The sequence below is a fragment of the Epinephelus lanceolatus genome, chromosome 10, assembly GCF_041903045.1.
Source record: "Epinephelus lanceolatus isolate andai-2023 chromosome 10, ASM4190304v1, whole genome shotgun sequence".
In the NCBI taxonomy this organism is placed as follows: Eukaryota; Metazoa; Chordata; class Actinopteri; order Perciformes; family Serranidae; genus Epinephelus; species Epinephelus lanceolatus.
Window position 1 is genome coordinate 24,790,634 of NC_135743.1, and position 23,433 is coordinate 24,814,066.

The 23,433-nt window shown below is 39.5% G+C and overlaps 3 protein-coding genes across 3 annotated transcripts; all 3 read left to right on the forward strand.

Annotated features, from left to right (window-relative positions):
• The first annotated feature begins 7,067 nt into the window (after positions 1-7,067).
• LOC117266451 (chemerin-like receptor 1) lies at positions 7,068-10,061 on the forward strand. Its single transcript, XM_078171848.1, has 2 exons — positions 7,068-7,107; positions 7,533-10,061. Exon 2 carries the CDS (start codon positions 7,547-7,549, stop codon positions 8,657-8,659), a length of 1,113 nt encoding a protein of 370 aa, XP_078027974.1. The 5' UTR covers positions 7,068-7,107; positions 7,533-7,546; the 3' UTR covers positions 8,660-10,061.
• A 497-nt stretch (positions 10,062-10,558) lies between these two features.
• On the forward strand, positions 10,559-13,612 carry LOC117266128 (chemerin-like receptor 1). Its single transcript, XM_033641083.2, has 2 exons — positions 10,559-10,635; positions 11,490-13,612. The coding sequence occupies exon 2, from the start codon at positions 11,504-11,506 to the stop codon at positions 12,617-12,619; it is 1,116 nt and encodes a 371-aa protein (XP_033496974.1). The 5' UTR covers positions 10,559-10,635; positions 11,490-11,503; the 3' UTR covers positions 12,620-13,612.
• Positions 13,613-17,021: 3,409 nt separating this feature from the next.
• On the forward strand, positions 17,022-17,865 carry LOC144458272 (chemerin-like receptor 1). Its single transcript, XM_078171224.1, has one exon. The coding sequence runs from the start codon at positions 17,035-17,037 to the stop codon at positions 17,863-17,865; it is 831 nt and encodes a 276-aa protein (XP_078027350.1). The 5' UTR covers positions 17,022-17,034.
• The last annotated feature ends 5,568 nt before the right edge of the window (positions 17,866-23,433 follow it).

The following is a 23,433-nucleotide window of genomic DNA, read 5'->3' on the forward strand; positions in this document are numbered from 1 at the left end:
ATCCAGGTGCTCATAGTGCACTGCATTTTCTGTACTTCTCAGGGTGAAAGGACTTATGCACTCAAAATATTAAGTCTAAGTACAGAAGTAGGCGACAAAGCATTTGCCTGAAATCTCTTTCTCCAGTATTATGATGCATACTTTAGATACATGCAGTGTTGGGGAAACTACTTTGAAAGCAATGCTTTGCAAGCTGCTGATTAGTTTATCTTGAAAGAAGTTGATCTACAGCAAATCTAGTTTGGTTACAAAACAAATTGACAATGTATTTGTGATACAGTTTTCTAGCAAATTATTATGCAAAAAGCCACACACCAGCATAAATTGCCACTCTACTGAGTTAGTTTCAAAAAGCGCCCACTTGTTCACAGGTCATAAAACAAAAAAGTAAAATACATCAGGAAGCTGTCTGACTGACTGTGTGACACACATTTGACATTTAACCTGGCGAATTGTGAGTTCACTGAGGCTACTTTCACCTCCCTTGGTATGGTAGTGGGGCAGGGGCAGGTAAGGCCGGTACAGGCAAAGGTGGCCGCCATTCAGCAGTATCCAGTGCCCATAACCAAGATGGCGCTCATGTGGTTTTTAGAGCTGGTGGGGTATTATCTCAGTTTCTGTCTGAATTTTTCAACTGTGGTAGCTCCCCTGACAGATCTGTTGGAAGCTAGAGCACATTAGTGCATTAATGTACATTTAGTCAGAGTCGCAAGCAAGCTTTTGAAATTTTATATCTGTGTTGTGCTCTCCTCCTCCTGTCCTTATAGCGCCTTGCATGGATCTTCTATTCGAGCTACAGGTGGATGCCAGCGATGCAGGTGCAGGGGCTATGTTGCCTCAGTCTGATGAAAACTGTTGAGCATTCTGTGAATTTTCTCTCTAGGAAATTTAATTCGTAGCAGTTATATTTTTCTGTCATACAGAAGGAGACTCTTGCTCTTGTGGGGGCAACAATTTGGAGTTTAAGTTGACTCTGGTGTTCCTCTTGTTGTCTGCACAGACCATAACCCACTGACATTCTTTCACTCCTTGTGTTGCGCAAACCACCAATTAATGCGTTGGTTCCTCTTTTTGCAATCATACTAAGCTCGTAAACTGGTTGTAAAACAAGGAAATAATGATTAAAAGTAAATTGTACATAACCTACAGCTGAATAGCACCCTGTTACATTGTATACAGTAGTCGTAATCATTGTTGTTTGGTCATCTGTCGGGATTCACTAAAGGAACACAGTTTTTATGTGTGTGTGTGTGTGTGGGGGGGGGGGGGGGCGGGGGGCAGACTCCCATGCACTACATGGCTGTGTTGCTGGTGCTTCATCTTTTGTGTTGCAAGAGCTGAGAGGATGGCGTCAACTGATTGGGCCACAAGTGAACCTGGTGTGTGTGTGTGCTGGGGTAAATACCCCCTCCTTTGTCAGTATCACTCTGTCACGATCTGAGGACTGTGCCTGTTTTTTGTCTCTGTTATTCACATACACTGACACACATTCACACATGCTTTCATTACTGACTTACTGATGGTATACGTTGTATTATTAAATTCATGTTTTTGTTAATAAGGTATTATTCTTGGCAGCCAGCTCGTTTTGTCTCCTGTTTTTATCACAGCTTTTGAGCCAGGCTGTGACACAATTCTTGGAAAGTGCAAGGAATGTCACCTTTGGTTTTGTATACAATGTCCATCAGTCAGACACCTGCTTTCCAGAAACTAAAGACCAGGTGGGGGTACTGCACAGGTGATGCCTGCAGAGGTGGTTTACCAGCCGTCTCTTGGATGCCAAGAAGCACGAGCAACACTTGGTTCCCATTCCGCCCTCAGCACAAGACGACCTGACAAACTGAGAGTTCCCACAACACCTGTTGCAAGGAACACTACTGGGACAAGTGATCTCCCACATTGCGGTGCTCACAGAAGCATCCCTGAAAGGGTAGGGAGGGACCTGCCCGGGTAGAGCAGTAGGTGGCACGTGGCCTATAATGGACGTCCAACACATCAACCTCACCTCCTCAGTGACAGCTTACCGTCTCCGAACCATCGTTGGAAACGTGTTGGCTTATTAATATAAATTTTAGCTTGGGTCATTATTAGGTGGTAACCAGCTTCTAGCAGTGTGGACCACTCTGCAGAAGGAAGAATGGCAAGGCGTTCGGGTGTTGTTCACCAACAGTGGCTTTATTGCAGTCTTCACCACAAAACAATAAACACAGCCTTCTCATGAGGTTAAAACCTAGCCCTGAGCTCATCTACACACTTTATTCTGCTGACTATTATCACTCTTTGCCACCTGCCATCTTCACCATGACACCCCAAGACAGCCACTTCCCTTCATATACACAAAGCACACGTCACACCCTGTGCATTCACACCGGGCGTGAGTGAAGCGAATTACTCGCGCGTAAGGCACTTAACGAGTGCGAGTTTGGACGCTAGACCATTTTGTTAATTCGCGTTATCGCGTCATTCGCACGAGTAGCGGGGAAGCCGGCTGTCCTAACTGGAGTTAAGCTAGTGCTAACATTCATAGTACAACCATTCTGCAAACTAATTAAAGACACATATTTACAGAACTTACCAAGTAGACCAGTCTCCTCGGCGACTTTCACCCAAGCCTGCTCCTTTTTGTTGCGGTCTCTGTAGAGTAGACACGTAATATCATATAGCTCCGGGTAGCCGCACACCGCAGTGATAAGTTTCTCCTCCATCTCGGCATCAACAACTGGACGTCAGGTCATCAAGATGTCAGTGACGACCATGGCTGAGATAACCACCAACGCTGCTTTGTACCTGCTCTGGAAGTCCCAGATGCGTCGGAGGGCCAAACGTCGTCATTTTTGGGTTCACCCTATCCTGCAGAAGTGCATCCAACTCGGCAAGTTTCACCACCTCCTCCAGGAACTCAGTCTGGATGATAGCCGCTTTCAGCGGTACTTCAGGCTGACTGGGGCCCAGTTTGAGGACCTGTTGGCGAGGGTTGGCGCCACGATCTCCCGGCAGGACACCAACTACAGGCGCTCCATTTCAGCTGCGGAGCACCTGTCTATCTGTCTCCGGTGAGTAGCAGTTTATTGTTGTGTCAACAACTGGACGTCAGGCCGTCAAGACGTCACTGGCATCGGGAGAATCTCAACGCTGATTGGCTTTCGTGGCTCAGCATCACGCGAATTCGCCTCAAAAGTTCAATATTTTCAACTTGAGCGATGAGGCGATGGACGCGAATTTCGCGGATATTGCGCCGCGCCTACGCGTCTATTGCGTCCATCGCGTCGCACTAGACGTGTCTTTGCATTGACTTTGTACGTCATCTCGACGCTCGGTGTGAAAGCAGAGTTACAGGTTACCCACAAGGCCAACGCCCGTAAAGGGTACAAAGGGTGAGCTGGTAACACTTGGTTGCTTTGTGGCTGATAAAATAATTTGCGAACCAGCCCCGGGGGTTTAAATGAATTAGCCGACGCTATCTACTAAAGACAGTATTTTTTGCTAGCCAGCAATACGTCCGTGTTACAAAGCAAGCCAACCTCAGCTAACATTAGCCAGCTGAAACCACAATATCACAATATATTTCACATGCTAGTGTTTCCTCTAGCATTTAATTTGTGATATGAGGCACTGAATTTGATGTATTTACTGTTTATCAAACCCCAAATGAGACAAAATTTAGGTAGACGACGGCAGCTCCGGACCTTCAGTCAGGGTCTGTAACAGCTCAAATTAAGCCAGTGCAAACCTCAACAGTAAGTGAAGGTCCCTCCCCGGGCTGCAGCTGCAAAAATTTTATAACAGAAACACAGCATGTGTGGGCTCTGTGTTGTGGTGGGTGTTGGTCGTTTGTTGACATTGGCGGACTCCATCTCTTAGCTTATGTTACTGTTGCACACTGTGGCTGAGCTGAAAAGTGATGCAGCACATTGTTGGGAGAAGTTTGCCCCGAGGGCTTTCTGGGTTACTGAAGGTTATATTTCATCCCATTGTTTGGGAAATTAGACCCAGGTCCTAAACATTGAAGCTAATCCACAGGCTGCAGGCGACGGGGTAGAGAGTCGGGGTAGGTCTCAGTTCTTAAGTTATGTAACAATCCATTCACCCATTAGCAATAAAAAAGGATAAAGACATGAAAAATGTAACAGTACCTTAAACATATATCTCAGAGTCCTGTCTCATATTTATTACTGATTAAAATGGGTTTTTTTTTTGCAGATTTAATGTGATAAAATTACCAGTTTAATTAGCCTACTCACCAGAACTGGATACGCAATATACTTTTTGTTGTTGATGATCTTTATTATCATTGTTGTAGTCTGTCTTGATAAAATTAACAGAGGGAAGTGTTTTACATTTAAGTGTAGGCCAGGTCAAACAGAGATTCTCCATGCAATGTCCTGTAATGTGCAGAATTTGCAGAATCAGGTGCTTCTCAGACCGAGGACAGCAAACTTTTTGTGCTTTTAAAGGCTGGAAATTAATTTGAAATTAAAATAATAAAGTGTGCGGCAGTGCATTCTAGTTAGCAAAGTGGGTACCTCATTAGTCAGTTATGATTTTATTTGAATATTTCGAGAACAACTCAGTTACTGCCAATAGCTTTTCACACCCTGAATAGATAGTGTTCTGATAATCTCAGTTAGGTAACCTTTACAATAGATGTGTTGGTCTTATTAGTGGAACTGTTTGGACAGTTTGGGGGGAAACTAATGAAAATATTTAGATCCTCCTGTACAATTTAACAATGTAATCTTTAATGTGAAAAGTATTATTTAAATCCTCTGTCACCGTTAAATAAAAAAGAAGAGCCATTCAAAACTGTGAGTGAATTGTGCGAACATTTTAGCCAAGGCCATACTGTTGTGTAATTTGATTTGTTTGCCTGATATAAACTATCAGTCTTGTTTGGAGGGAAGGTTTTGTGCTTGACTAAACTTATGAGTAGTTTCTAAAGATATGTGTGTTTCTAAGTTTCAGAGGAAATAAGATAAACGGAGATGCTGACAGGAAGAAACTGTTCATAACCTAGACTTGTGAAATTCCCCTAATGCTTCTATTGATTCTAATAATTTCTCAGATATGCATATATTCTTACCTCAGATCTCTTTTGCTTGCAGGGATGGATTAACATTGGAAACGGTTATGTGAAGGGTAGCAAAAAGAGAGTGTCAAACTGCTTGGCAGCCCTCAATTAATGGGAAGTGCTGCAAATTCAAACAAGTTCAAACAGTAACATGGTGCAATTACACTCCACATCAAGCAAGTATAATCCACATCAATCCATGGTTGTCTAACAACCCATAATTTTAAGCATTGAAATTGTTTGGTTACTTGTTAATTTCTCTTTTAGGGATTCCCAAAGGACGGAGGCTCTACTGTGTGCTGTTTGAAAAAGGCAGAAAACTCAGAGCAAGAAATGTACTGTAATATATCTTGAAGCAAAGCAGCACTTACATTAGTTAGACATGGCGCAGGACTGAAGCTGACATTGGGGACACCGATGCCCTCAGTATTATCTCTGGAAATTTGAGGGCTGTAGCATTGTGGGGCAACACATTCTCACTCCAACCTCATCACATATCGATGTTTGGTCATGGACTTTCCACATCCAGATCTGATTTGCAAGGTACCACGAGTGTGTTGGTTGCTGACGTAGTGGGACGCCGTGTCAGCTTTGGCTTGTTACTTGCATTGTCTGTTCAAAATACATAGTTTTCACAGGAAATGTAGAGATTGCATACAGTCTCTTTCAAAATTAATGCGCTATGTTGGTACAACTTCCCGAATTGACACTTTTCTCCTTCAACAACAAACACACATGGTTACGTTTAGCCAACATTAGGCATGTGGTTGGGTTTAGGAAAAATGAACAAGGTCTGGCTGTACAGTTACAGGAAGCAAACACCAGCCTCCTGGGTGAAAGCCAGTGGCTGTTGGACCCATCCACCACCCCTCCCACCTGCCCACTTTGGACTTCGGCTGCCTTATTTTTGTTCTCGTCTCGTTCTTGTGTGTCTGACGCCGCAAGTCACTGCCCAAGTGTTGGATTTCAACAACTTCGGAGTGAGATGGGATTGTGTGAAAAAGTTTACATTCTGCAATTAGAAACACACGTGTGGTATTTTATTGATATATTTCAATTAAATTACTTTAGGCAAAATAAAATAAGATAAAACTTTATTTAGGCCTAGAAGGAAAATTTGGCAAATTGTAATAAAAATGGCTGAACAGTATTTATATCAGCCATGGTGGAGAAGAGGTTGACACAGCAACACAGTATCTAGAAAATGAAGATAACTGATCAGCTGACCAAGTTAATAATCTCTAACAAAATAAAAAGCTCATTGCACTCATGACCTCAGTGTTGCTAAAATCTTGGCTACGGCTCTGCTGAATGTCTGTACATTGGCCTACACTAAAATAGATGTTACCTAAATGTAACTCCAGTTCTATGAGTTCAAACTCACCATCATATTACTTTATTCCACTGAGGCACTGCCTTGGCACCCTATGACTGATTACTCGAGGCAATTCAGGTGGTAGCGTGCACAACCAAAGCACGTGCATGTGCTGCGTGAAGAGGGCTAAGAGGAGCATGGTCTTGATGACAAAACACCCAGGCCCACATGCTCCAGGGGCTCAGAGATGGTCCGGAGAGACCACCCAAAACCATCTTCTAAAACTGAGTCATTTTCTTGTTTTGCATCTGTCCAATGTAGTTGTTGCCCCACCATTTCCCACCTACCGATTACAGATCCTTACAGTACGTGTCTAATTCACAAAATATAAATAGGCCAATTCAAGAAAGACATAAATGACAACACACAAAAGAATTAACATTACAGAAATACACTGTATAGATAACCAGCAAATATTCATAATAATAATCACTGAAGAAAGTGGATTTGCCAAACAAATGGAATTTTTCATGAGAACGTTTGAGAATACATAATTTTTTGTTTTTTATGAATCATTACGTGTTACATGTGGACCAGTCTAAATGTGACGACAACATCACTGAGTATTCTTATCAGGAGCATGCTTTCATTATCCTGTCAGAGTTTTACTAGGGTTACGGCTGCTGCAGACATATCCTCATCCAACCGGCGAACTCTGAGAAAGGTAATGTTATCAATGTAAACCGGACTTTAAATTGAAGATGAAGCTATACCATGACAAACCCCTTACCTCTGAATTATATTTTTAAAAAATGCTTTTTATTTCAGAGAACTTAATGCTTTTCCTGTTTATTTTGTTTGTTTGTTTTGGTTTTTGTTGATGGAGATGGATTCTTATAGACCTAAAGGATGTTGAGTTACTGTTAAACTGATAATTAGGTCCATATACTTCATATACTGTACAGTAGTTTATATTAGCCTTTGTTTTGTTTAAGAAGGGGAAAGTGGTTTAATGTGAATAGATTCTGATGACCCATCTTTTCCAAAACTTGTATTCATTTCATGCATGTGTGTGTGTGTGTGTGTGTGTGTGTGTGTGTGTGTGTGTGTGAAAACAAACAAGTAATTTTTTTCATGCTGTCATTGCAGCTCTAAAGACAAAAATGGAGAAAATTACTGGTACCCCTTTCTATTACATCGATGCCATTGATGTATCCGATGCAAATGACTCTCTGTATGAAGACGACGGGTATGCTGAGCTCAGAAAGTCTCTCCACTCCATGTCTCTCGTTGTTTACTGCCTGGCCTTTGTTCTTGGTGTTCCTGGGAATGGAGTGGTTATCTGGGTGACCGGGTTCAAGATGAAGAAAACAGTGAACACAGTTTGGTTCCTCAACCTCGCTGTGGCCGACTTCCTCTTCACAGCATTCCTGCCCCTGAGTGTGGCGTACACAGCTTTGGATTTTCACTGGCCTTTCGGCAGCTTCATGTGCAAACTTCATGGTACTGTAAGCTCCCTGAACATGTTTGCCAGTGTCTACATTCTGGTGGTGATCAGTGTGGACAGATGTGTGTCTGTGGTGTGGCCCGTCTGGGCCCAGAACCACCGAAATGTGCAGAAGGCGTCATTTGTGAGTCTGGGTGTTTGGATACTGGCTCTGATTCTCAGCACTCCATACTTCATCTTCAGGGACACTGGTTCCTCAATGTACGATGACAACATCATCAACTGCTTCAACAACTTTGCATTTTCTGATGACTATGAAACACCGTCTGTGAATCAGCTGCAACAATTTCGTCATCAGGCCATGATCATCAGCCACTTCTTCCTGGGATTTGTTGTCCCCTTCACTGTCATTGTCTCCTGCTATGCTGTGATAATCCATCGAATCAGAAGAAACCGCACCCTGGCCAGCCAGTCAAGTCGCCCTTTTAAGATCATCGCTGCAGTTATCACCACTTTTTTCCTGTGCTGGACTCCTTATCACATCATGGCTTTAATTGAGGCAGTGAAATACATGCCTAACCATGCGAGTGAAACATTAGACCATGTTATCGTTATTGGTACTCCTTTTGCAAAGAGTCTGGCCTTTCTCAACAGCTGCCTGAACCCACTGCTGTATGTCTTCATGGGCCGAGATTTCAAAGACAGAGTTCATAAATCCATCCTGAATGTTTTGGAGATTGCCTTCCAGGAGGACATGTCTCGCGCTAACACCTACAAAAAGTCTGCGGTCACCAGTCGAAGCAAGTCAGTGCATGATGCTGTGGTATAAGATTATCAATAAATAAACAAATACTGTACAATTGAATAGCACGTAATTTTCACACATATGTAATTGTCAATAACATGCATGTTTTAGGGGTGTGAGTACCTACGTGGTATGAGCTAACAGTGATCTTATGGTAGCAGTTGTACAGTTTTCATTAGTTAGTTTGCCATTATTCCTCAACCCTTAGACAACATACAGTAAAACCACAGGAAATGAATGGCCCACTTATTCTTTGTTGAATGTGCAAATCAATACTGTGATATGTGACATACTTGTCTATAAAACTTAATTCTAATGTCTTTGATTGGTTATGGTTTAGTATAATCATTCATTTAACATAATGTATCACTGATACATAGGCCACTGTGGACACAGAGCGAGGGATGTTTGTATGTATCACACACACAACTCATCTATAACACCTCAGGAGTATTTACGGACTTGCCGGTCACAATATGTACATTTTGTTAGTGTTAGATTTTCTTTTTATCATTAAAGCCTTTTTCCAGTATATTCACTGATCAGCAGAGGGACATGTTTTACATCCTAAAGTTCAAGTCAGAGAGGTTCTGCATTCACACTCAAGCAATGTATGGCTGAAATATCAGTTGTGTGTGCTCCAGTTTTCTCTCCTTGTTTTTAAAAATGTAATTTCCGGCGGTGCCGGTGAACACATTTTTCTGAGCATGTGGGGGGAGTGATTTTGCTAAGTGCCAGGCTCATAAAATACATGGTTTGCTTATACTGATATGTTTGTTACAAAATGTTATGAGTATTTGTAAATATACAGGTAAATTTTGTCTGTAGCACGTACAGCTCTTGATTGTAATGAACGCAGTTGGGTGGATGGGGCGATGGCGCAGCCGAAAGAAACATGACGCTCACCTTTTAGGACTATGAGTGGACATTTAACAGCGGTACGGTTGGAATCTGACAAATTACATGTCATGTTAATACTGTTATTTTTGATTTACCCTAGTTTATTGTTTATATTACTATGGTTTATTTGCTTTTATTTTATCTGTTAGTATAAGTCAGCCCTTACCTTTTTTATTATTATTCTGTATGGTTTTATTCAGGGAGCTTCTACTTCTTTTCTTTTTCCATCTGATGTTGTTTGGTGTTGTTGGAACATTTGTATTCCAATAAACTTTAAGTCATGAAAAAATGTAATTTCCAGAATAGATATACATTTTACACTCTTTATTCATGGAGAAAAGAAGAACATGAAAACATTTTGATCTTCACAGTGTAGAGTATGAGATGTATTTTTGGACTAATGGCCCTTCTTAAACACACTAAAGATAGCAGCTGCGCTTCAGGTGCTTTTCTGTATTTTCAGAGGAGATCTGAGTAAAGTGTGAAACAGGATGCTGACAGAAAGGAACATGCAGGTAACCTAGATGTGTGCAAAATTACAAAATAAATTCGAATAAATTGCTAGGAAAAGATATAGTCTTACTTTACATCTATTTTGTTTGCAGGCATTGATCTTGATATGCAGCATAGTTTATACCTCGAGTAAGCGTGAGCTCGACCAACAAAGAGAAGAATATATTATGGTAGACATGAGGACGTGTCGCTGCTTTCACAGTTTTATTGAACAATGAATTTCCAGACAACGAGGCATGACATCACAGATCCTGTATGTCTTTGTAACAAAGGAAAACATTTAAGAATTAATGTACAGAAGAAGTTCAATTAATAACTAATCACATTTTAGGCTAAATAACAGCCTAATTATAATTGCAAAAAGTAAAAAGTGGACTTTTTACTTTTTTGCAAGTTTCTGACACTTGCAACACGAGGAATTTGTTAGAGGAAGTATTAAAGAAAAAAAACTTATAAATGTGGGAGGCATGTTACACGTGATCCAGCCTCGTGACGTGACATATCTCTGCAGTCTTATAAACCTGTCAGATCTTGACCACAGCTAAAAGTGCTGCACATCCTCATTCCACTTAAGAACTTTACGAAAGGTAAGGAAAGCTGCTGTTGTTATGTGTTATGCTCTGAATTTGAATCTGTGCAAGATTAATTAAAATAATAAAATAAAACAGACAAATAAAGGCATCTAATGTTTGCTATAGTTACCCTCATAAACACAAAACTGAAATTTAATATCATTGGCACTCACTCTAATGATTAATAAAGTCAGCTGACAGGAAATTAGTTGCTTTTCTACATGAACAAAGAATGTTGAAGATCAGTTTGTCAGGGAAGCTGCTGTCAAACTGATAAATAAAGGCTGTATCTACAAATCACAGGCCTACAATATCATCGCATTTTCTTCCTTTATGTACATTGAATTTCCTTTTTCATTTCCAGAAGCATGTGCTATGAATGAATGAAAGATTTTTTTTTTTCGAACACATGCAAAAAAACAACAAAACAAACAAACAAAACTAACAAAATTAAATTAAAAACATGCAAAAATGACCTTAAAGCACCATAAGCAATAAACCTAAACAATGTGTTACATGTCCGAAAAGGAGCCGGAAGAAGTTTACACAATAGGCAATTAAGCTTTATGCAGAGAGTTGTTAAATGTGAAATGAAATGAACCAAAAATACACACATACATATGCATATAACTAATGCATATGATTCATGATGATTTCATGCATGGGCTAATAAGGGATGCATGCATCACGATCAGTGGCGTATCAGCCAAAAGCCACTGGAATATGTGAGGGAGATAATATCCACTTCCTCCTCCTTAACCTATCTACCTGAAAATGAAATGTTAACATGAAGTTACCGCCTAGGACTGAAATTGCTATAAGATTAGTTTAAGTCATGTATAGATCTTATCTATCTGTTACCATTGCAGGTCTCAGGACAACGATGGCGATGAACGCTACTGCTTTCAATCACTCCTATCACATCAATGCAACACATGTGTCTGGAAAAAATGTTCCTATGTCTTCAGACAACTATGCTGAGCTGAGAAAGTCTCTCAACATCATGTCTGTCATTGTTTACTCCCTGGCCTGTGTTCTTGGTGTGCTCGGGAATGGAGTAGTTATCTGGGTGACCGGATTCAAGATGAAGAAAACAGTTAACACAGTTTGGTTTCTCAACCTCGCTGTGGCCGACTTCCTCTTCACAGCATTTCTGCCTCTGAGTATTGCGTACACAGCTTTGAAATTTCACTGGGCTTTCGGCAAGTTCATGTGCAAACTGGGCGGCGGATTGAACTTACTGAACATCTTTGCCAGTGTCTACATTCTGGTGGTGATCAGTGTGGACAGATGTGTGTCTGTGGTGTGGCCCGTCTGGGCCCAGAACCATCGCAATGTACGCAAGGCGTCATTTGTGAGTCTGGGTGTTTGGATACTGGCTCTGATTCTCAGCGCTCCATACTTCATCTTCAGGGACACTCTGTCATTCAGGAATGGCGTCACTATCTGCATCTACAACTTTGCCCTCTCTGATGACTATAAAACACCATCTGTGAATCAGCTGCGACAGTTTCGTCATCAGGCTGTGATCATTACACGCTTCATCCTGGGATTTGTTGTCCCCTTCACTGTCATTGTCTTCTGTTATGCTGTGATAATCCATCGAATCAGAAGAAACCGCACCCTGGCCAGCCAGTCAAGTCGCCCCTTTAAGATCATCGCTGCAGTGATCATCACTTTTTTCCTGTGCTGGGCTCCCTATCACATCATGGCTTTAATTGAGATGGTCTATCCCAATCCTGCTTCTCGCACTGAAACAATGGTCTATGCCTTTACTGTCGGTACTCCCCTAGTAACCAACCTGGCTTTTATCAACAGTTGCCTGAACCCACTGCTGTATGTGTTCATGGGCCAAGATTACAAGGATAAGGTCTGCAAATCCATCCTGAGTGTATTTGAAAGGGCCTTCCAGGAAGACGTTTCTTGCTCTCACACTGATTCAAAGTCAATGGACACCAGGCAGAGCGCTGAGATGTCAGCTCTTAATACCGAAGTATAAGGCTGTCAGTGACAGCCTTGAAGAAACAAATACTGAAAATGAGCAAATGATCTTCACAAATGTGACAGAATATAAAAAACTTATTTTGTTATAGAATATATCAGACTGTAAATTACCTTACAGAACAGATTTTACTGAATATAGATTTTACACAGTCAAGCTGATAGCAAGTTCATTTGTACAGCATTGTCCCCACCTCAAGCTACCCAACGTCCTTTACCACCAGGATGTGAGCAACATGGTACCCCCCACAGAAACCACCTCTTGGCTGATCTGCACTTTTTTGGGGGGGTGAGGTTTTGTATTGTCATTTCCTCTTTTAGTCTTTATGGTAATTTTCCCACTGTATATCTCCCTTTGTATCTCATGGTGCACCCTGGGTGCTTTTATAAACATTTTATTGCATATTTTTTATTTTTACTCAAGGACAATCAAATGCAAGTCTAATAAATACTCACTCTAGCTGCTTTGAGCTTAATATATTCATAAAGCAGCAATCGCTTGTTGGCTTAGTCTGGTCTTTTGGTTTTTGTTTGGCCCTAACTGGGTCAAAACTGAAAAGTCGGTTATTGATGCTGTGGTATGAAGTTATCCATGACATGAATAAACAAATGCTGTAAATGTACATAGCAAATAATTTTCACACATGTGCCTGTAAATACCAGATATGTGTTAGTGGAGTAATACCTCTATTGTTACTGTGACCAATCCCATGGTAGTAGCTGTAAGGTTTTCATGACATTGCTACATGAGTTTACCATCATTCCTGACCTCTTAGACAGCATACAGTAACACCACAGGAAAGGAATTGCCCACCTTTTCGTTGAATGACTGTGGATATGAATATTGGGATATGTAACATGAAGTTATCTGTAAAAGCTTATTCTCATGTATTTTATTGTATTTCTATTTGAATTATGAATGATGATAATGATTGTCATTGTAGTTTTTCTTGCTCTCATTATTTTCCATCATTAAAATATGATTTAAACATGTCTGTTTCCCATCCATGACACCTGATCTGATAACACCTCAAGAAAATTTATTCTAACTACCAAGTTGCCGATCACAGAATATACATGTTGTTATTGATCATCTGTCTTTCTTTATAATAATAACTGACCAGCAGAGAGACCTGTTTTACATCTCAAAGTGTATTTCAACTCAAAGGAAGTTCTCTATGCACCTTTAAGAAATGTGTGACTGACTTAGCTGCGTTATTCTTTCTGATGGTAAATGCTGCTGTGACTTTCTTGTAACATGATGCAGAGCAGTGACATTAAGGTAGTTACAATGGGCCCCAGTGCACCCTATTATGAAGGGCCCTAGTGCGCACTAGTTACAAGTTATGCACCTAAACTAGCTACCATATTTTCTTATCGTCTGGTCACATGATCAAATAGAGACTTGACAACTGATAAAGTCAACATACTGCACATATGACCCTGTAATCATGATCCCATATATGCAAATGACAAAAATATAGAAGAAAATAAGGAAGTATTCATTGAATTGAATAGTTTTATAGTTTATCTAGTGTGAGTGAGCATTTATTTTGTAACATATTTTGTTATATTCCTACTGACTATTTTACAAGACAAAAAACATAGAAAACATGATGGAGATAGATTTGCATCTCAGAGGCGTATCATCTTTAATTTAATGTGAGCTTTGCTTTGAGCACAGGCATATTTTTGAGGTGGCATTATTAATTACTCAATTGCCCCACTGCAACTGCCTCACTTGCACTGTCTATATTTATGCTCCTGATGCAAGGTGGAGAGAGGGGACATTAAATGATGTAGCCTACATGTTCAGGTGTTAATTTAAACAGGAAACCAAATAATCACACTAACCTCAAGCAAACATGAACTCAACCCACAAAGGAAAAACCCATTATGCAACACTGGTAAACATGAGACGTCACCACTTTCCACTGCTCAGTTATTTATCTCAACAACTGACAGATTTCTCTTTTCCAAAATGCAGATGCCCTTTAATGTGGCATTTGGAGATGTGGTCTACTCAGATGAGCTTGTTTTAAATACTGGGGCACCACAGGGCTGTGTGCTGGCACCACTGCTGTTTTCCATTCATACAAATAAAATGACTGCCCACAGCAATAATGTCAAGCTGTTTAAATATGCAGATGATACGGCTCTGGTTGTTCCTCTCCTGGAAGATAATGCCATGTATGAAGAGACTCACTTCAGCCAGGTCACTGCTCCTCAGGACTGGTGTCATGTAAGTAAACTGGAGATGAATGCAGTCGAAACAAAAGAACTTATGATTCAAATAGAACCAGATGAAACCAGTCATATCCTCCCTGTCATACTCAAAAATCAGCCTGTAGACAAAGTGGAACAATTTAAGTGCTTGGGCACAATTATTGATTAGACATTAAATTTTAATGGAAACTCAACTGGTGCCTGTTTTTAATCAGGAAGCTGGGGAGCTTCAGTGTTAGCCAGCACATACTTGAAATAGCATACAGAAGTCTGGTTAGCATTGTATTGTTAAACATTACAGCATGGTACAGCAACCTGAGTGCAAGGAGCAAAAACAAGCACTCCACTGTCGACATAAACACCTTTATTCCCTGCCATACAGGCAATGAACACAGAATGACTGTACTCTATCTATCTATCTATCTATCTATCTATCTATCTATCTATGAATCTATCTATCTATCTATCTATCTATCTATCTATCCATCTTAGCACGCTTCTACGTTTAAAGACTCAGTTGCCATTTTATTGGTAGCCTGTATTCAAATTTTGGGGCAATGAATAAATAAGATGAATCTTTATTGGTCATCAGGAGGGAAGTTTAGCAAATTGAATAACAATATTTAAGTATTAAATATTTCAGCCACTGTGGAGAAGGTTTTATACACAGCAAAACAGCATTTAGTCCTTCATGTTGCAAAATAAAATGTACAGAACAGTTAACCAAATGAAATAAAATAAATCAAATATGAAATAAAAGTGTTAAGATTTTATATTAATAGTCCTGTGTGTGCTTCTGATTAAAGCTGAGATGTATTCTATAGGCTATATAGATAGTTTATAAACCCACAGTCTAAACGAGGTCCTCCTTATTTATATTTTAAATGCTTTAGCAACAAATTCCCAAATAACATGGCATGACTTTAAAGATAAAAGACAGTTTAAATATTAAATTGATTAAGTTTATAATAATATTGTAGATAAAGTGATTTTAAAAGGTAAAAATTGAACTTCAGTTGAAGTTTATGATCAAACTCGTTGATTTGATTGTTTCAGCTGTTTTGTAGATTTTTATTTCAACGTTTCTGAAACTTGCAGCACAGTTTGTACTTGTTATAAAAGGCATTAAAAGAGGAACATTAAACGTGTTGGAGGTTTTCAGTGAGCTGCTGCGTGCGGCATATTGTTATGCCTCGATGGGACGGTGACGTCACCTACAGTACATCAGGAGTCTCACAGGTGCACGTGGCTCTCAGTCACCTGTCAGAGCCTGAGGGTTACTGTGCTACATCTTTATCTGGCTGACCAACTCTGAGAAGGGTACTGTTGCTCTATGTTATCCTTTCAGTTTGCACCAGATGAATCCGATGAGACTGTATAAGAAGAGAATAACACAATAAACTGGTGATTATAATAACTATCATTATTGTTATTACAATTTTATATTTTATTTTAAACTTTGTTTTTAGCTGATGAGTGAGAGGCTATCACTGTACAACGGCTCTGGTTTCCTGGTTCTGATGTGTTTGCGGTGCAAACACAGACTGTGTGTGTTACTGGGTTAGCTGCTGAGGGGCTGATGCTGCAGAGTGACTCATTCTTCAGTTTGGGTTGTTTGTGTGCTTTGTGCTACTGATTTAGCTGCTAACGAGAGTTTGACACTTCACAGCAGCTTGTTCTCTAGCTCAGGGGTCAAATATGTTACTGTGCTGCAGGCTTAGCTCCTAACAAGAGTCTGTGGCTTAACAGAGATCTTCAGGTCAGCTCCAGCTGCAAGAAATTAAACGATTTTGAAACCTAATATTATATTCTAAGCGTTTTTTTTCCAATTATTAAAAATCAGCTTGGTGGTTAATAACACATTTTTCTGTGGCGTGACTTTAATTTCCTGCAGTCTTGTGTGAATTTTTAGGCATCAATTTGTCTTATATTTAGATGTCTTTAATTAAATGTCTTTAATTTTGTCAAAATAAAACCTACACCTATGTTAACATGAAGTTACCACTTGGGACTGAACTTGCTGTAAGGTCAAAAAGCTGAATTCACATCTCTGCAGCATCTTTTTTAAACAAGCTAAAATACACAGTTTTAAGTGTGTAGTCATTGTTGTTGTTGTTTTTGTTGTTGTTGTTGTTGTTGTTGTTGACCTGTTGTTGTTCACCTTCTCTGGCAGGTCTCAAGACAAAGATGGAGAATGTTAATACAACAGATACATATGGGTCTTGGCATTATTACGATTACAGTGACTATATAATATTTGACACACATGCTGAGCTGAGATGGTCTGTCAGAATTATGTTTCTCATTGTTTACACCCTGGCCTTTGTTCTTGGTGTGCTCGGGAATGGAGTGGTTATCTGGGTGACCGGGTTCAAGATGAAGAAAACAGTTCACACAGTTTGGTTCCTCAACCTCGCTGTGGCCGACTTCCTCTTCACAGGATTTCTGCCCCTGAATGCGGCGTACCTGGCTTTGGATTTTCACTGGCCTTTCGGCGAGTTCATGTGCAAACTGAGCAGCACGTTAATCTCCCTGAACATGTTTGCCAGTGTCTACATTCTGATGATGATCAGTGTGGACAGATGTGTGTCTGTATTGTGGCCAGTCTGGGCCCAGAACCACAGAAGTGTGCAGAAGGCATCTTATGTGAGTCTGAGTGTGTGGATACTGGCTCTGATTCTCAGCTCTCGAATTTTCATCTTCAACTGCACTGGGTCATCATATCTCCATGATGACAGCATCACCAGCCGCAAACACTTTGCCCTCTATAATTACTATACAACACCTTCTGTGAATCAGCTGCAGGCGATGACCATCACCTTCCTCCTGGCCATTTTCAGGAGTTGCCTGAACCCACTGCTGTATGTGCTTGTGGGCCAAGATTGTAAGAACAGGGTCTGTAAATCCATCCTGAGTGCAATGGAGACAGCCTTCCAGGAAGATGTTTCTGACTCTCACACTGAGTCAGTGGACACCAGGCAGAGTACTGAGATGTCACCTCTTAATACTGACGTATAAGGCTGTCAGTGACACGAAGAAACAAATAAATGGTCCAAGTGACTTTCACAAATATAACTGAATGTAAAATATTTTCTTTTAGTTTTTCTTCTTCTTTTTTTTTTTAAAACATTTTCTCCTTCATATTATCTGAGATTGAAACATTTCAACCTGAGACAGTTTGACTGATGTGAACTGATGTTTTAATCTAAATGGAGGATTTCATGAATGGCTACGTGTCTGTATTTAATCCTGTAAAGCAAATGCTACTCTAGATCTATGTGGTCTGGAGTCTTAGACTAAGAAGATATTTAAAATGACATTTTCAAAGAGAACCCAGCAATAATTTTAAAACAGGTGTGACATTACATGGTTTAATATGTGCAACACAAGCAACAAAAAATTAAATGGTTGTCAAAGAGAACTTTTAATCTGTCACGTACACAACAAATTTCGATATTTTTTTTTCCTTCTTGTATGTGACTGCTGAGAAAAGAGAATCTACAGTGTGAAATATTATTTCTGAACCACTGCACAAACAGGCTGGTAGTATGTTCGTTTTGTACCGCATCGTCCCCACCTCAGCCCAACTTCCTCTATCAAGATGTGAGAAAGCTTGGGTACATGACAGTCCGCACAGAAACCGTGATCGAGCTGCTTGGTTGTGCAGCTGTAATTTTAACACAGTAAATCCCCCTGAGGTGTTTATTTCTCATGGTGAACTGAGTACCTGGATGCCACTGATTCACATTGATCTACGCAACATGTGGCAGCACCATAGAAACTAATTCAACTGTTTGCTACTGATGGACTAGGGGCTCATCCTACTCTCCAATGTGCTATGTGTGAGCTCAGTCCTGCATGTTCTTTAATGAAGCAATAGGAGAAGATATTCGGTCTCAGTTAATGTAGTTTATTAAGCAGTAAAGGAATAAAATTACAGAGCTCTGGGTCTGAACTTCACGTCCCTGACGAACAACAAAGGTGTGTCAGTTCACGAAGTCTGACCTCCTGTCCTTTCCCTGACCCAGTATATTTGAGCATAACAGCGTTGTCCTCTTCTCATTGGCAGTTCCACTTCCTCCTTCACCACACCACGCCCCTGCCTCGTGTTAATCTGACTCCTTCCCGCTGGCGGTGGGGGCGTGGTTCCTGTTTTGAAAGACAAGAGAACAACACAACTCCCTACACGTGCTGTACCTTACTATCTGTATATCACTTTTTATTCTTTTTACCATATATGAAACTAATTATCTAAGCATTGCGGTATGTGCTCCTCAGACTTCATGTCTCTTCCTCTCCTGTACTTCTCCACTTCTGCAAAGCAAACACATTCAGATCAGCTGAAATCATCTCAGTATTCTCATTGTTCACACATCTAAAACTTATATAGTGAAACACAACTTATAGTAAAACACATAAAATCATTCTATTCCCAACACTACATACCAATCACATTGTTTTATAAACATTTTATAGTGATTTCTTTTTACTGTAAGGACAGGCTAATGTTAGCCTCATAAAACAGCTACTAATGGTGTTTGCTATGAGCTTATTATGTTCCTGAAGCAGCAGCCACATTTACTTGGCTCAGTTTGGTCTTTAGTTTTCAGTTGGCCTGAACTGCTTCAAAGGTTTTCAGAGGTTTCACGCTCTCACGCCTACAAAAACTCCACAGTTACCAGCTGAAGCAAAGAGGAGTCAGTGTGTGATGCTGTGAGGTTATTCATGACATGAAGAAACAAATGCTGTTAATGTACATAGTGAATTATTTGTATAAACATGTTACTGTAAAATACAGATATGTGTCAGTGTAATAATACCTCTGTTGTTACTGTGAGCTATTTGATTGTATTTTTATTTGAAACATAAATGATGATGTTGATTGACATTGTAGTTTTTCTTGCCATCATTATTTACCATTATTGAAATATTATTTGGACATATCTGTTTCCCATTCTTAATATTTATTGGATAATCGCTGCATATACTTTCTGGTATCATACACTGATATATACTGCAGAGACAAAGCAATAAGTGTTTGTGTGCATCATGCAGACAACTCATCTGACAACACGTCATGATAATTTAACTTCTAAGTTGCCAATCACAGGATGTAGCCTCCATTTGTTATTGATGGTATTTCTTTTTATAATTTAAGGCTTATTTTCATGATATTAATTGACCAGCAGGGGGAACTGTTTTAAATCTTAATATATATTTCAACTCAAAGGAGCTTCTTCATTCATCTTCAAGAAATGTGAGGCTGATTCAGTTTATTTTATAGCACCTGTTTGCACTGAAGAGCCTCCTTTTTCCTTGTTTCTTCCTGTTTAATATTCAAAAATATTGACTTATAATAGTCCTGCATTTAATGTGGCGTTTGAAATAGATGTACATTTTACACTCTTTATTCATGGATAAAAATCCTGTGGTACTATAGTCTTACTATAGTTTGGATATAAATAGTAATGAGCAATGAACAAGCAAGGAGAAATCAGCTCTTAATACTTCCTGTTGTCCATGACATGAAGAAACAAAATGTACAAATGATTTTCACAAATGTAACTGAATGCAAAATATTTATGTTTTGTAGCATTTATTCTATGTTTTCTATACAATTTCCCTTCAGCTCAGACTGAAATTTGTATATGTATATGTTTTTTACTGAATCTGACAACATCAGAGCAAATGAAGGCCTCAAATAGACTTTGAGGATATATATAAAATGCCATTTTCTGAGAAGACACAGCAATACTTTTGAAATAGGAATTACAGTATTTATAGTTCAGTGTGTGCAGCACAAGAAACAAACCAAAAAATGTGGTCAACAAAGAGAACTTTTCATCCGTCATGTACACTACAGTTTGTGAGCACTTTCCCTGTCTTTATGTGATCACAATTAAAAGAAAAAAAAATACAGAGGTGTCTATAGTCTATAGCCATAAATGAAAAGGCTGGCACATAACCTAAATTAAATACTGATAACAGTAGTCAAGTGACAAAGACCGTTGTGGCTTTCTTGCTATACATTATAGTAGACTGTGAATGACCTTATGCAACAGATTTTACTGAATATAGAATCTGCAGGGTGAAGAATTATTTCTGAACGTCTGCACAAACAAGCTTGGTATTAGGTGCATTCATTTATTATCACAGACAGTCTTCTTGATATAACTTGACAACACATATTCATTCATTTATTTAAGTATTCTCCAGACAGGATGTGGGAACTCCCTCAGTCATTTGTGATTATGTATAGTTTTTTTTCTCCATAGAACTAGTAGTAGCTTTTATGTCTTGTGTGTAATTCTGATAATTTAGGCAGCATTGATTTTTTGTTCTTTTGTCTGTATCCTTTTGCAAGAGCTTTTAATTTTGATGGTATATGCAATGTACTTTTATGATTTTTTTTATCAGTGCTGTGATGGTGTTTCACATAAGCCTATAATAAAGATATATTCATGGAAAAACTAGGCTTCAGTCAACAAGAATTGTTGAATCAAAGTTAAATTATGGGACAGTTTCATCCATTACTACTGAGTAAAGCAATAAAGTCTGTAAATTAATATACAGTAATACACCTTCGTTCAGTTTAACTCTGCATGCAGTGGTTAGTTAAAATATTCGTCGTCTAAGGGTCTTAAAATGAAATATAAAGTTACATGTGGTGCATGGGGACATTTTACTGCAGGCAGTCTTTGTTGTGTGTAGGGAAAACGTCACATACGTATGCAGCGTGCGTCATGACGTCGTGAACCCTTAGACAGCATACAGTAACACCACAGGAAAGGAATGGTCCACCTATTCTTTGAATGACTGTTGTTATGAATATTGGGATATGTAGCATGGAGTTGTCTGTAAAAGCTTTGTTCTAATGTATTTTATTATATTTCTATTTGAATTATGAATGATGATGATCTGTTTATCATCCATGACACCTGATCTGATAACACCTCAGGATAATTTATTCTAACTACCAAGTTGCCGATCACAGAATATACATGTTGTTATTGATCATCTGTCTTTCTTTATAATAATAACTGACCAGCAGAGAGACCTGTTTTACATCTCAAAGTGTATTTCAACTCAAAGGAAGTTCTCCATGCACCTTTAAGAAATGTGTGACTGACTTAGCTGCGTTATTCTTTCTGATGGTAAATGCTGCTGTGACTTTCTTGTAACATGATGCAGAGCAGTGACATTAAGGTAGTTACAACGGGCCCCAGTGCACCCTATTATGAAGGGCCCTGCTGCGCACTAGTTACAAGTTATGCACCTAAACTAGCTACCATATTTTCTTATCGTCTGGTCACATGATCAAATAGAGACTTGACAACTGATAAAGTCAACATACTGCACATATGACCCTGTAATCATGATCCCATATATGCAAATGACAAAAATATAGAAGAAAATAAGGAAGTATTCATTGAATTGAATAGTTTTATAGTTTATCTAATGTGAGTGAGCATTTATTTTATAACATATTTTGTTATATTCCTACTGACTATTTTACAAGACAAAAAACATAGAAAACATGATGGAGATAGATTTGCATCTCAGAGGTGTATCATCTTTAATTTAATGTGAGCTTTGCTTTGAGCACAGGCATATTTTTAAGGTGGCAATCTGAATTACTCACATGGGCCTGTTTTTCTGCTCAACATATTGTTGGAGGGCCCACACTCACTGGGCCCCCTCACCCCATGGGCCCCACTGCAACTGCCTTGCTTGCACTGTCTATATTTATGCTCCTGATGCAGGGTGGAGAGAGGGGACATTAAATGATGTAGCCTACATGTTCAGGTGTTAATTTAAACAGGAAACCAAATAATCACACTAACCTCAAGCAAACATGAACTCAACCCACAAAGGAAAAACCCATTATGCAGCACTGGTAAACATGAGACGTCACCACTTTCCACTGCTCAGTTATTTATCTCAACAACTGACAGATTTCTCTTTTCCAAAATGCAGATGCCCTTTAATGTGGCATTTGGAGATGTGGTCTACTCAGATGAGCTTGTTTTAAATACTGGGGCACCACAGGGCTGTGTGCTGGCACCACTGCTGTTTTCCATTCATACAAATAAAATGACTGCCCACAGCAATAATGTCAAGCTGTTTAAATATGCAGATGATACGGCTCTGGTTGTTCCTCTCCTGGAAGATAATGCCATGTATGAAGAGACTCGCTTCAGCCAGGTCACTGCTCCTCAGGACTGGTGCCATGTAAGTAAACTGGAGATGAATGCAGTCGAAACAAAAGAACTTATGATTCAAATAGAACCAGATGAAACCAGTCATATCCTCCCTGTCATACTCAAAAATCAGCCTGTAGACAAAGTGGAACAATTTAAGTGCTTGGGCACAATTATTGATTAGACATTAAATTTTAATGGAAACTCAACTGGTGCCTGTTTTTAATCAGGAAGCTGGGGAGCTTCAGTGTTAGCCAGCACATACTTGAAATAGCATACAGAAGTCTGGTTAGCATTGTATTGTTAAACATTACAGCATGGTACAGCAACCTGAGTGCAAGGAGCAAAAACAAGCACTCCACTGTCGACATAAACACCTTTATTC

What these genes read in the sequence shown, in the direction of transcription:
- LOC117266451 (XM_078171848.1), top strand. Translation starts at nt 7,547, where the DNA reads ATGGAGAAAATTACTGGTACCCCTTTCTATTACATCGATGCCATTGAT.
- LOC117266128 (XM_033641083.2), top strand. Translation starts at nt 11,504, where the DNA reads ATGGCGATGAACGCTACTGCTTTCAATCACTCCTATCACATCAATGCA.
- LOC144458272 (XM_078171224.1), top strand. Translation starts at nt 17,035, where the DNA reads ATGGAGAATGTTAATACAACAGATACATATGGGTCTTGGCATTATTAC.